This window comes from Haliotis cracherodii, unplaced genomic scaffold (genome assembly GCF_022045235.1).
Source record: "Haliotis cracherodii isolate W230 unplaced genomic scaffold, xgHalCrac1.p SCAF_6, whole genome shotgun sequence".
Lineage (NCBI taxonomy): Eukaryota > Metazoa > Mollusca > Gastropoda > Lepetellida > Haliotidae > Haliotis > Haliotis cracherodii.
The window spans coordinates 63,199,965-63,215,009 of NW_027266319.1; the positions used below are offsets into that span (position 1 = coordinate 63,199,965).

Genomic DNA, 15,045 nt, shown 5'->3' on the forward strand with positions numbered 1-15,045 from the left:
TCTCTTGGGTCCATTTGATATAGAAAAAATAAAATAAAATCCCCAAATACACTTTAACCCTTTTTTTTGTGCAAAATAAAAGTGTCATACAAAAGTGAAATTCAAATAAGACTGAAAACGATTCGTTACAAAAACGATTCGTTACAATTGATAATAGCAATACGCCCCTGTACATCACATATGTGACACCATGCAAAGATGACCCAAAACCAGTCTGTTTCTAAAAGGTATATGGCAGTCCACTTCAACTGCCTTTCCATTTCCGGTGTCACCCGCCCCGAATATTGCAAAAAGCAGCGTAAAACCATACTCCCTCATACCCGCTCGGCATTGAGGGGCTAAAACAAGGACTGGTCGGCTCGGAGTCAGTATACTGTGGGGTATTCATGTTAAACTGCGGCATGGTGTCTCAGTGGGCTAGCACTATAAATCGGCATCAGTCCGGACTAGTACAAGCAGCCACACAAACACACGTACATGCACGTCGCTATATAAGTGCAATAATCTTGGACGCGACGTTAAACCCCATTTCACCTCACCACCTATGATCAAAGGTTTCTGGCATGGGAAACAACTCAGCACTATGAATTGTGGTGCCTTGGACGACTTGGCACCCGAATCCCCAAGCGGACTTGATTGCTGACTTGATAACAGAGATCCAGTACAATATGATCCCAATACCTGGTGACAATCTGTGCACCACAGACACTGGGCCTTCCTTGTACTAGCTCGTGGACCTTTACACCAACTACTGAATCACCGAAGCCAAGCATGACATGAACACTTAAATGGGATATATTGCTATGAATAGAAACATTGTTCGACCCATGCGAATCAAATGAACTACTGGTGCTTCCTTGCGGTAGAAATGTATTGAGCCATCGATATGGTCAGATCCATTACTGTGCCAGTCTTGGCCTTCAGTAAATACACCGCAGGTGACTAGGTATGAACTCAACTGTCAACAAGCTACATGATTTAAGCTGCCCTTCATTTTCCTTCACTAAGATCCAGAAAATGACACCTGTGTGCAGCAGCGTGGTGAATGAGCAAAGATTTGGTTGGTTTGTTGTTTAACGCCGCACTCAGCAGTATTCCAGCTATATGACGGCGGTCTGTAAATAATCGAGTCTGGACCAGACAATCCAGTGATTGATATCATGAGCATCGATCCACGCAATTGAGATCGATGACATGCATCAACCAAGTCAGCAGCCTGACCACCCGATCCCGTTAGTCGCCCCTTACGACAAGCAGAGTCACCTTTTACGGCAAGCATGGGTTGCCGAAGACCTATTCTACCCCGGAATCTTCACGGGTCCAATGAACAAAGACAAAAGAACAGTCAACTGTGATGCAGCGCAGACTCATCCTTGAATGAATCATCAGAGTTAATCAATGGGTGAAATCCACAAGAACCGGTATGTTGGTACCCACAAGAACCGGTATGTTGATACCCACAAGAACCAGTATGTTGGTACCCACAAGCACAAGTATGTTGGTACCCACAAGCACAAGTATGTTGATACCCACAAGAACAAGTATGTTGATACCCACAAGCAATGGTATGTTGATACCCACAAGAACAAGTATGTTGATACCCACAAGCACCAGTATGTTGATACCACAAGCACCAGTATGTTGATACCCACAAGAACCGGTATGTTGATACCCACAAGCACTAGTATGTTGATACCACAAGCACCAGTATGTTGATACCACAAGCACCAGTATGTTGATACCCACAAGCACCAGTATGTTGGTACCCACAAGCACCTGTATGTTGGTACCCACAAGCACCGGTATGTTGGTACCCACAAGCACCGTTATGTTGGCACCCACAAGCACCGGTATGTTGGCACCCACAAGCACCAGTATGTTTCTACCACAAGCACCAGTATGTTGATACCCACAAGAACCGGTATGTTGATACCCACAAGCACCAGTATGTTGGTACCCACAAGCACTGTTATGTTGGCACCCACAAGAACCGGTATGTTGATACCCACAAGCACCAGTATGTTGGTACCCACAAGAACCGGTATGTTGGTACCCAAAAGCACCTGTATGTTGATACCCACAAGAACCGGTATGTTGGTACCCACAAGCACCAGTATGTTGGTACCCACAAGCACCGTTATGTTGGTACCCACAAGAACTGGTATGTTGGTACCCACAAGAACCGGTATGTTGGTACCCACAAGCACTGGTATGTTGGTACCCACAAGCACCAGTATGTTGGTACCCACAAGAACCAGTATGTTTCTACCACAAGCACCAGTATGTTGGTACCCACAAGCACCAGTATTTTGGCACCCACAAGCACCAGTATGTTGGCACCCACAAGCACCAGTATGTTGGCACCCACAAGCACCAGTATGTTGGCACCCACAAGCACCAGTATGTTGGTACCCACAAGCACCAGTATTTTGGCACCCTCAAGCACCAGTATGTTGGTACCCACAAGCACCAGTATGTTGGTACCCACAAGCACCAGTATGTTGGCACCCACAAGCACCAGTATGTTGGCACCCACAAGCACCAGTATGTTGGTACCCACAAGCACCAGTATGTTGGTACCCACAAGCACCTGTATGTTGCTACCCACAAGAACCGGTATGTTGGTACCCACAAGCACCGTTATGTTGGCACCCACAAGCACTGGTATGTTGGTACCCACAAGCACCAGTATGTTGGTACCCACAAGCACTGGTATGTTGGTACCCAAAAGCACCAGTATGTTGCTACCACAAGCACCAGTATGTTGGTACCAAAAGCACCAGTATGTTTCTACCACAAGCACTAGTATGTTGGTACCCATAAGCACTGGTATGTTGCTAAGTAACAAGACTGAGGACAAATTTAAAGCTGGGATTTAAACCCATGATAAGAAGATCCTGGCATGTCAAAGAGACACAACTCCGCTGAGTGAATTGTGGCACCTATGACGACTAGGTGACCCCATCCCTCTTCCTCAACTTGTAGTCTCAGCACTAACATAGTATTGTGGGAAAAGGATACCTAGCACCTGGGAAACCTATGCTATGAGCAACAATCCAGGGCAGGATGTGACACCTTCAACCAAGTCATCGAGCCTGATCACTCTATCCTTTAAAGTTGCCTCCTACGACCAGCATAGGTTTCTTGGGACCAATTCTAACCTGGGATTCCCACAGACACCCTTGTGAGAACTGGATGATAAGCACAATAGAGAGAGTCATTCATGCATAAGTTCAACTTTTATTCACAAGATTGATAACAATAAAGACATGAACAATTTCAGTTCCAGTTCCTTGGACGCCATTGTATAGGAGGCACCATAGACTGAGTAACATAATGCAGGATGGAATACGCAGTAGTAACTGGCAATGACTTATACAACCATGTTTCTCAATGACCTCAAAGATGACCTTGACCTCTACTAGACATGCATCAGAAATGGACAAAATATCTGAATGCAGACCCTGACCTTTGACTGATAAATATAATGTTACATCAATATGACAAAATGTATTTTGGATGGACACAGGATCTGTACAACTCCACAAAGGCTGACATACAACACAAGGGTGCCGTTGTACAAAACACCCAACCCAAACTGTCGTAAGTCTAGGTGTAGGCATTACGATCACCTTAGTGCTAAGATCACTTTGTACAACAGCATCCTAGTCATCGACATCCCCTACCCTAATTAGTTCTCAAGTAAGAAACAAAATCATCACTTGGTTGTTATCACTCCAGCTTGATAAAAGTGTAAGAAACGTCACAATAAACCAGAAGTTGTCATCCATAGAGTTGTGCGTTTTTCATACTTATTTGCCAACTTCTAGAATGACAATCAAACGACATCTGATTAGGAATACATACATATATAGGATAAAAAACTATTGCACTTTTTTCTGGTTGAAAACAAAAGGAACAAAATGTTAAAAAAAGGAATTATCAGAGGTGTTTTCAAGTACATGCTAAGCAGCTTCTTCACTGACATTTCTTCCAAGCTCCTATTGCTGAAATATTGCTGAGAGAGGTGTTAAATATGAAACCTAACATCTTATTTCTTTCCTTGTTTGTTGTTTAACACCGCACTCAGCAATATGTTGCTGAAGATCTATTCTACCCCGGATCTTCACAGGTCCCTAACATCTTAACCAACCACCATGTATTTTTTTTGTCTGAGAACATTACTCATTGACCTTCACCTAAGATAATTTCTTAAGATCCAATAATTACCAAGTCTCTGGATTGTACAAATGCAGGATGGAATACGTAGTAGTAACTGGCAATGAATGATAAGCCATGTTTCTCAATGACCTCAAAGATGACCTTGACCCCTAATAGACTTGCCTCAGAAACTGACAATGATGCAGCCATATTTTACAAAAACCTGTTGATCTTGACCTTTGACTTTTCTTGACTCAAAATGTTTCCAAGCAGGGCACCATCCAAAATAAGATATGTACCACTTTTGAAGATAAATATAAAATTTTAAAGATAAAACTCTTTGATCCAATAACCTTGACCTTTGACTGAAATGTGCGTTAAAAAATCCCCAGGACAAGGAGGAGGCCCATTGAAAAATAATCTGAGATGTCAATAATCTTCGTGCTGTAGATGTGTCAAAAAGGCACTGGTTACTGTAAATCTTGAAATTAATGTGTCTCCAAATTGATACGACTGCTGAACTCAAAATCAGTGTCGTCAATGATGCCTAGTTTGACACGAGTGGGTAGACCCCAGCAGTGATAACTCACTGGATGCCTAGTGTGTAATTCCTATTCTTTAAATGATATTGTTATATACTTGTTACAACTGCTGCTCAATAACCTGTGGTTGTGAATATATATAAGTCGGTATTTCTGCTATCCAAAGTGCGCAGTCTTATTTGGAAGACATAAACGCGAAGTTTCATTAATGCGAACAAAGACCACTTGCATTTTTCGCATTTAATTCACGCTCACATTAATTTCAAGATTTACAGTAATTATATCAATACAAAAACAGTCCCATCTTACAGGGATCCTGGAAAAGTATATGCTGCATATCAAGTTTGTCATAGACGACAGATGACATTGAGGTCCTGACGTTGATATGTTGTCAACGGGGCGGCAAACGGACTGTCACTCTATACTCTATACCAGGCAGTTCCACTAACACGAGATCAGTTATAGTGTCAAATGGCAGGAACCTGAGACGTTGGCGAGGGCAGGGATGATCTCGTAGTAGATGTCGATGCCGCGCAGGAACACCTTCTCGTTGAGGAACTCGTTGTGGTCATGCAGCAAGATGGGGGTGTGGTTCATGGGGGAGAAGCCCAGGGCGGGGATGCCACACTGGAAAGGGGGTACAAGTTGTCAGGTGTTATTCTAGGGTGACCCCAAACAATGGAGATGGTTTTAAAATGTGACAGACATATTGATGACTGGTATAAATGTGATGACCAGGATTATGTGTAGTAGCCTTTGTGATGACCAGGATTATGTGTAGTAGCCTTTGTGATGACCAGGATTATGTGTAGTAGCCTTTGTGATACCAGGATTATGTGTAGTAGCCTTTGTGATGACCAGGATTATGTGTAGTAGCCTTTGTGATACCAGGATTATGTGTAGTAGACTTTGTGATGACCAGGATTATGTGTAGTAGCCTTTGTGATGACCAGGATTATGTGTAGTAGCCTTTGTGATGACCAGGATTATGTGTAGTAGCCTTTGTGATGACCAGGATTATGTGAAGTAACCTTTGTGATGACCAGGATTATGTGTAGTAGCCTTTGTGATGACCAGGATTATGTGTAGTAGCCTTTGTGATGACCAGGATTATGTGTAGTAGCCTTTGTGATACCAGGATTATGTGTAGTAGCCTTTGTGATGACCAGGATTATGTGTAGTAGCCTTTGTGATGACCAGGATTATGTGTAGTAGCCTTTGTGATGACCAGGATTATGTGTAGTAGCCTTTGTGATGACCAGGATTATGTGTAGTAGCCTTTGTGATGACCAGGATTATGTGAAGTAGCCTTTGTGATGACCAGGATTATGTGTAGTAGCCTTTGTGATGACCAGGATTATGTGTAGTAGCCTTTGTGATGACCATTGTGTGTGATGATGATCATGAGGTTCGACACATAAAATTTGATAGTTACAGTGATAAATATTAGTTGTCACATTGTGCCATGATCTGGTATCATTAACAGTATCCCTTGACCCGTAAAGATCCGGGGTAGAATAGGTCTTCAGCAACCCATGCTTGTCGTAAAAGGTGTCTATGCTTGTCGTAAAAGGCGACTTACGGGATCGGGTAGTCAGGCTTGCTGACTTGGTTGATGCATGTCATCGATCCCAATTGCAAGCCTGACCACCCGATCCCGTTAGTAGCCTCTTACGACAAGCATGGATTGCTGAAGACCCATTCTCTACCTGAATCATCTCAAGTCAGTTAACTTTGTATTAATATCTTTGCTATCAAATGTCAGAGAGTCTCTATATACAACTCATCTAGGATGATCACACAAACCTCTCTCAATAAACGGCTGTCGGTGGCACCAGGGAAAACTTCAGTCTTCACCTCCATTGACCTACAACATACCAGCAGAGATGCTATCTGGGGAACATGGTTATCGATATACCGTATTCGACGTAATAAGGGCCTCGCTCTAATAAGAGCTCTGGGTTCGAATCCCAGTTTGCCCCGATTATGTTTCTAGGTTTGTCAGCACCATACCCATGCTCATGGGTTTCACCGAAGTGGTAAACGTCTGACACCTGCATCACTTTGGGGTTTCCGCCCACATTGAGCTGACACGCTGTGATATAACTGGAATACTGTTAAAAGCGGCGTTAAACCCAACTCACTCACTCACTACTTCTGGATTGCATCCATCCCACCTCCACATCCTTGTATGGGCTCCTATACTTCTCACATCTTCCTGAGTCAAGGGCATTAACTGACTATAAAAGTCCACTTTCCACCCTTGCCGAAATAGGCTTGAGTTACATTTTGACTGGCAAACGAGTCTGTGCATAGTCCTATGCAATCAAAATCGTGTTACAGACTAGACATCTAGATCCTTGTTGTGTTGATTTTCATGGTCACGACTCACAACAGACAAATATAATCCAGTGAGTGGGGTCAGCACCACAACAATAATTTCCAACAGGGAAATTTGGCAACATAAGTAAAGAGGTTGTGTGTGATGACACAACCACATTGGTCACACATTGTGACCATCCAATCCTCTGTTTGGCCTGATCTTAAAAGCATGGGGACCTTTTGGGCCGAGGAATATCCCTGGGTGAATGATGAAGACGGTGATGAAAACTGTTGTCATGCCTATATCGTAACTCACAGTTGAGGCGAGGTGAAATTGCTTTTATCGTCGCGTCCAAGATTATTGCACTGATATTGAGACATGTATGCACCTGTGTGTGTGGCTGCTTGTACTAGTCTGGACTAATGCCCATTTTATAGTGCTAGCCCACTGAGATACCATGCCGCAGTTTAACATGAATACCTCACTCGGACACAGTATACGGACTCTGAGCCGACCAGTCCTTGTTTTAGCTCCTTTATGCCTAGCGCCAGACATGGTAACAACAAGTACCATCTTTTAACGTCTTTTGGCATGACACGGTCGGGGATTGAACCCCAGACCTTCCGCTCTCCGGGCGGACGCTCTACCACTAGACCAAAGAGGCTGTGTTGCAATCTCATTAAAATCAGATCTTAGTTCTCGCTATCGCTAAACAAAGATCTGAGGACATCCCATTACGGGTCACGTCAGAACCACCTTTCATCCAACCAATCAGAGCCTCGCTTACCAGATCATGAAAGTGACAGTTGGAATGTGTTTTCTGATCATGCAACTACAAAATATTTAACAGAGGGTATTCCGAACGACAGTTACGGGTTTTATGATTATATCCATACAATCTAGGCCATCAAAAAGCCATTCCAGAATGTTCTTCTTATCAGTTTGAAAAAATTTAATCGAGAATACGTCAAAATATGTTTCGAAACGTAGTCGCCAGTTTGAAACTAGAGTTGTAAAGCTCGAGAAAGCTGCCTTCAGATTGGCTAATGTCGATTTCTTGTCAGTCATTTCATTGGTCGGTCAAAATTAACGAAAGGTCGTTCTGACGTGACCTCTAATCGGATGTCCTCAGATCTTTGTTTAGCGGTAGCGAAAACTAAGATCTGATCTTAATGAGATTGGGCGGTGTCGTAACTCACAGAGACTGGCAGGCGGACATGAAGGCAGTCCACCAGGGGTTGCTGGAATCCAGGGGGACTTTGTGCGGAGAGTCACATTTCTGAAAGGAAACATGAAGCAATGGAAAAATGATCCCAAATAATCATCAGTACTTGACAGGTAGCTTTAAATATGTTTATCACCCACGAATACATATGGCTACATTGCTGCGTAATACCAACGTGTCTAGTTTTAGTCAGGTAATGAAAATGAGGTTGTGTGTAACTCACTAAAGTCATATGATACTTATAATCTGTGCAGGAAATTGATAAGAACCATTGCCTGATAGCGAAGCAGTACCGTATTTGGACAGTATGTGGACATTGATGGACTAAGCTTGTGGCATATAGCAGAAGAAATATTGCTGCTTGTGTGATATAATCATTTGTCCATGGACTTGGTGGTTTCCGTCTTGCCGTTGCTCGATTGGTTGGCGAAATATCGACCACACTGCATAATGCCTGTATCTAGGGCTTAAAGAAATAAAATTGGTTCTCCAGCAATTGTTTTTGAAAATATAGTGCAGGCAGGCATTATTTTTTGTTTTTTAAACTAGTATGTAACCAAATAAACAGTTGTGTACAATCTACCTGGGAAAGGGCCTCCCTACATAAATGTATTCCTTGATGAGTAAAATACTGGAATACAGTATTTGACTATCACTTGACTGCCATTGTGTTCACAATACACGCACACAATGAGCAAAGACATTGTCATGAGCACACAACACCAGAAGAAGCATGTCAACAAATCCAAACTGAAGTATACAAGTTCAGGGGTCCGGAAAATTTAAAATCCAAATCAGACATTTGCATTTAGGCCATGCCCCCTTCAAATAGCGTATTTTAGTACGACGTTTCACACACATTACAAGTTGTTACGTTCAGTGTTCCCTCGTTATTGTGCGCTTAAATATAGCGCTGTAAAGCATGGCTCCCAAAATTTACTAACATTTTTAATAAACTCAAGTTTTCCAATGACACGATGTTTCCCCCCATCTCAGAAAACATTAACATAACACTGGAAATACCAGTCAATAAATCTGAACTGAAGTGCACAATTCAATCCTATTATTATAATATCTAGTAATAAAAAAAATTGTTCATTGTTTATCTGGACTAATGTTTGCAAAATATTTTATTGACTTAAGTCAAAATTCCATTCAATAATCATAATAATGTTTACAATAACTTCTGCTAGTGACGATCTAGTTAAAATTGTGCATCTTTACTTACATTTTCTCCAAGATTTTATTCAATTTTGTTTACAATAATTTTGGCGAAATCGTGTATGAACTGATCGGCAAATCACATCAACTCACCATGAACTCGTCTTGAAACGAACATTAGTCGTTAGAGATACAAAGTCTTCTGTCTTCCTATCACTGTAGTGAAATTTCTTTTCAGTTATAATATTGGCCATGACATTAAGTCTGTTTTAAACTAAATCACCCATAGATCGGAGAGAAAATGTGTGAACAGCTGATTGCTATTTCTGGCTTATTTTACGAGACAAATATAATGTAATCTTAATCTCTGTGTTTGAAACATTGTCTGGCATACAGTACACAAATATTGTTGAATTTGTAAATCATCGTGTCTAGTGATGTTTTATTTTAAATTTCATGTTTTCATTGATTTGCAATCAGCAAAACAAGCACAGAAACTCCTCTGGCCGCCATTACCATAACACGAGATGCATAGTAAAGGGAAGTAACTGCACTACATACTGGATCGCATTGCTTTTAAGTATAGTTGCATTTCACTGCAGGGTCGTGTGTTCAAGACTGAGATGTTTTAGTTTTTTAGTGTTTTTTTAAGGAAATCAAAACAAAATGTGCAGCAGACTTTGTGATGATGTGGCAGTGCCTGAGAACCTAGGATATTTTATTTTTTAGCCTTAGCCTTTGAGAATGGAGATATAATATACTGGATACTCAAGGATGGGTGGATTCTAGCACAAGATTACATCTAGGATTTGCCAACAAGGGTCAATAGTCGATGAAAGGGACCTTTCTTTCTTATCTTTGGTTCATGTATTTGAGAAACAGTAAATTCAAAACAAACTGGGAGTATTAAATTATCAACATACACGTACAATGTAAAAATCCAATTCATGCAATGCAGTTTCCAGGTACATGTCATTTCCAAGTTTCCCTCATACATAGTAAAACACAAAATCTTCAATTATAAATCACCTTTGTGAATTCTGTCACTGTAAGGAGTAGTTGAAATAGGACTGAACACATCAACTTCTGGGCTCCTCTACCGGGTGTGGGAGCATGGATGGCTCAGTCTGAGGCACCACAATTTGGCCTTGCAGAGTTGCGTCCCTTGGGCACGCCAGAAACCTACGATTGTGGGTTCAAATCCCAGTTCGCCTCAATTATGTTTCTAGGTTTGTCAGCACTACACCTGAGCTCGTGGGTTTGACCAAAGTGGTAAATGTCTGAAACCTGCATTACTTCGGGCTTTCCTCCCACATTAAGCTGACACGCCGTGATATAACTGGAACACTGTTAAAAGCGGCGTTAAAGCCAACTCACTCACTTACTCTACAGGGTGTTGACATACGGACCTGATCAAACTCTAGGGTTACGTCGTCTCCTGCCTCCCGACACCATCTCCCCAGCTCCTTCTCAAACTCGGGCAGATCCACGTGAGGAGGTATACGGATGTCAAAACCTTAACAGTCCAAGTACAAGACATGTCAAATGCGGAATTAATCGTTACGCCTGGTAACATCCCAGAATTACTGTTAAACTTCTAGTTTGACCTGGCATCAAAAGTCCATCGACAGAGGTAGATGCATTTCACTGAATGACACAAACTGCCTCCGTGGTCTAGTGGTAGAGCGTCCGCCCGAAGAGCGGAAGGTCTGGGGTTCGATCCCCGGCCGCGTCATACCAAAAGACGTTAAAAGATGGTACTTGTTGTTACCCTGTCTGGTGCTCAGCATTAAGGGGCTAAAACAAGGACTGGTCGGCTCGGAGTAGGTATATGAAACTGTTAAACATGTTAAACTGCGGCATGGTATCTCAGTGAGCTAGCACTATAAATCGGCATCCGTCCGAACTAGTACAAGCAGCCACACAAACACACACACGTACATGCACGTCGCTATATAAGTGCAGTAATCTTGGAGGCGACGTTAATTTCACCTCACCTCACTGAATGACATACTGTGTCACATCAATCAAGTATCTGTTTACATGTTAACTTTTCCATCATATATTCAAAAACCTGACTTACTTGCAAACAGCTCTGCAGGGACAACATTGTGCTGTACGCCTCCCTGAACAAAAAGAACACAAAGCCATTCTTCCTGTGTAACCTTCTCCCTAGATACCATCCTCATGGAATACCTTCATTTCTAGGGCTTTTCCTATCTTTATGGTTGGTTGGTTTGTTGTTTAATGCCGCGCTCAGCAATATTCCGGCTATATGACGGCGGTCTGTAAATAATCGAGTCTCGACCAGACAATCCAGTGATTAATATCATGAGCATCGATCCACGCAATTGAGATTGATGACATGCATCAACCAAGTCAGCGAGCCTGACCACCCGATCCCGTTTGTCGCCTTTTACAACAAGCATAGTCGCCTTTTACGGCAAGCATGGGTTGCTGAAGATCTATTCTACCCCGGATCTTCACGGGTCGCCTATCTTTATGACATAATTTGTGATATTGTGTTGCCAAATACACTGGGAAAACAATACCCTGTGAGCAGGGGTTGTCGAGTGTGCATAAGCTCCTCTCATCTCTACATGCAATGTTATAGAATTAGTCCCGCAATGTTGAGTCTTCAAATTATGTTTTATGAGGAAAAATGGATTGTAAATGGAACTAATATGCAGATTTTATCTTTTCAATTCCATAGTTTTCATTATTATGCATTATTGCAGATTCATAGGTATTTATTTATTGATGTTGCACACATAGAATAAACGTCGAGGGTCGAACACTATCTATATCTACTGTAGGAGGTCTTTTGCAATAAATCAATTAGATTTGTATTGAATGCGAGGGTTTATGAGACGTGAAAGGTAGGGCTGGGATCGGTAACTCGGGTACCCGGGACGGGTGGGTACTGAGTAGGACCCGGGTACCCACAGGAGTACCCGGACCCGTGGTTAGTCATGTGAAATATAGTGTAATGACAAAAATTATCTGGAACTCTATGGTTACACTACAAGTCACAGATGTTGGCATTTCGTTCTGACTTTTCATATGGTTGAAAGAAGATATAACTTAAGTCAACTTCAATTTATCCATGACCAGATAGTTTAATACATGTATCTAAATACATTTTGCAAAAAACTGTGGTAAAAAAAAAATTCCAATCAGACATTTTGCATCTCTTGAGACCTACAGTGGGTACCCGGGTTGGGTCAGGTAATAGAGGGGTGGGTAGCCGGGTTATAAATTTGGACTCGTCCCAGCCCTAGTGGAAGGGGTCTTAGGGTATCGCCCCCTTTCTACTACATTTTCAAACATGGGAGCCGAAGACACAAATACATGCACTCCTTGATTATTTTGTTTTCACATTTTCAGTTGCCTTTTGTTCTTGTCAAACAAAGTCGAGTTAGTAGGGTGAAGTAGCTTCATGTCAAATGGTTTGGCTACAGGAAACTGTCTTGGAATTTGTTGGGCTAACAATTCGAAGGTCGCGAGTTCATGAGAAGTTGTGGTACTGTATTCTAAAGGTGCAATACACTGAGCAGGATTTGTAGATACCATTCTGGTTGATGCCATTCTACAGAGATGCATAGATACCATTCTAGTTGATGCCATTCTACAGAGATGCCTTGATGCCATTGTGGTTTCTACCAAGATGCCGTTCTACCTAGATGCCATTCTACAGAGATGCCATTCTACCTAGATGCCATTCTACAGAGATGCCATTCTACAGAGATGCCATTCTACCTAGATGCCATTCTACCTAGATGCCATTCTACCTTGATACCATTCTACCTAGATACCTGTCCTCCTAGATACCTGTCCTCCTAGATTCCTATACCTATACTATTACACTCAAATGACTTGATACTATTCCACCTACCTACCATTCTTACAAGATACAATTCCCTCCACTACTGACCATCCTCACAGCGTGTCCTCTACCTTCACTACTGGTGTTCTGGTGACAAACACAGGGCAAGACTTGAAACACTGGGAGACAAGAGGGCCGGCCATGTTGTACACTTCATCACAGGTACCAACCTTAATGATGGTCAGATTCAGAGTGGTCACATCCCCGATGGTCAAACTTGGGTCCGAGTTCAGCCTGCAACAAAACTGACACAAATGAAAAAACAATTGCCGAGAACAACTTGTAGAAAAGAATAATCTCTTATTGGCGATTTTCTATTCCTGGTTCACTTTGATTTCTATCTGCAGCTTCATCACAGGGGATGTTTCTGAGCTTAATGAACGATATTGAAAACCAAGTCAGCAAGTCTGACCACCCGATCCTGTTTGTCGCCTCTTACGACAAGCATAGTCGCCTTTTACGGCAAGCATGGGTTGCTGAAGACCTATTCTACCCCGTATCTTCATGGGTCCAAATGAAGTATGACAGCTTGTGACTATGTATATGGAGTATCTGACAAAAAGAAGAGAGGGAATACACATTGTGATTTTCTTTGTTTTAAGATACTTGGGGGCAATAATATCTGGTGATTTGAAAATGTAATACCGTATTCAACTTAATAAGCGCCCGCCTCTAAGAAGCGCCCACGGCGATATTTGCTGATATACTGGCTAGTGAACAATCCCAATTAGCACCCCTTCCGATTGATAAATGTACACAAGACTGTTTATTCGTGCATAATACGTTTGTTATATGCAACCTTAATTATGGGCAATTAAATTATGGAAAATATATCTGTCATATATAAACATTTCAGTATAAACCACAAAATTTACTCTCTTTGAACTCTGTTGTTTTTCCCCAAAATAATATTCTAATAAGAGCCCCCTATTTCTAATTTTGAGAGTGCCCTGGGCGCTTATTATGTCGAATACGGTAATTAAATTATGGTGGCCCAGTTCTGGTTTCTATTCAGCCAATGTAATCTAAAACAGCATAATTCTAGAGATAGTAGCCTGACACAGACCTTTGTTCTTGTTTGGCCCGGAAGTCCATTGCCGTGTTCAGTATCTTCGTCTGCAAACAGTGAGTGAGTGAGTGAGGTAGGTATTTAATTATTGATGTTGCACACATCGGATAAACATCACAGGTCCGAACACTGTGGGTCTTCTTGGCGATAAATCAATTAGATCTGTCGATGAAGGGGGACTAAACGGGTTGTACCCCCTTCTTGTACATTTTTAAACATTCGAGCCGAAGACACAAAGCGTGAAAATAAATGCACTGGGTCAAGGTATTCTTGTTTATATTATTGCTTTATCTTTGTCTGCAGTGAGTTAGTGAGTGAGTGAGCTGGATTGATTGAGTGCATTGATTGATTGAGTGGTTTGATTGGGTGGTTTGATTGAGTGATTGAGTGGTTTGATTGAGTGATTGAGTGCATTGATTGATTGAGTGACTGCATTGAACAGTATTCCAGTTAATGAACGTTTTTATTCCTTGAGTTTCTAGGGCCTGTCTCACACGTGGTGTTTCCTTAGGCAAGTGACATTGTTCAAAAATGCCTCAACCAGCAATGAATGTAATGTGAATGTTTACCTCATATGTCACCTCATAAGGAAGCTTGGGTTGTATACTCCCCAGGGAGCTGAGAATGAAATACATGTGCACAATGATCCATCGACCAGGGTATTTTGAGCATGTTTTA

At 41.9% G+C, this 15,045-nt stretch overlaps 2 protein-coding genes across 3 annotated transcripts in view; one reads left to right on the forward strand and one right to left on the reverse strand.

Annotated features, from left to right (window-relative positions):
• The window catches only part of LOC139444756 (orexin receptor type 2-like), a 149,320-nt gene that overhangs the window by 101,018 nt on the left and 33,257 nt on the right, over positions 1 to 15,045 (forward strand). The window lies entirely within an intron of this gene.
• LOC139445725 (aminoacylase-1-like) overlaps positions 4,738 to 15,045 on the reverse strand; it is a 28,112-nt gene continuing 17,804 nt past the window's right edge. Inside the window, exons 10-16 of the mRNA XM_071226930.1 lie at positions 14,365 to 14,414; positions 13,469 to 13,532; positions 11,496 to 11,538; positions 10,822 to 10,928; positions 8,226 to 8,305; positions 6,510 to 6,570; positions 4,738 to 5,330 (exon numbers count right to left, since the gene is read on the reverse strand). Coding sequence (XP_071083031.1) covers positions 5,163 to 5,330; positions 6,510 to 6,570; positions 8,226 to 8,305; positions 10,822 to 10,928; positions 11,496 to 11,538; positions 13,469 to 13,532; positions 14,365 to 14,414 — 573 coding nt within the window. The 3' untranslated portion in view covers positions 4,738 to 5,162. The remainder of the gene's footprint in view (positions 5,331 to 6,509; positions 6,571 to 8,225; positions 8,306 to 10,821; positions 10,929 to 11,495; positions 11,539 to 13,468; positions 13,533 to 14,364; positions 14,415 to 15,045) is intronic.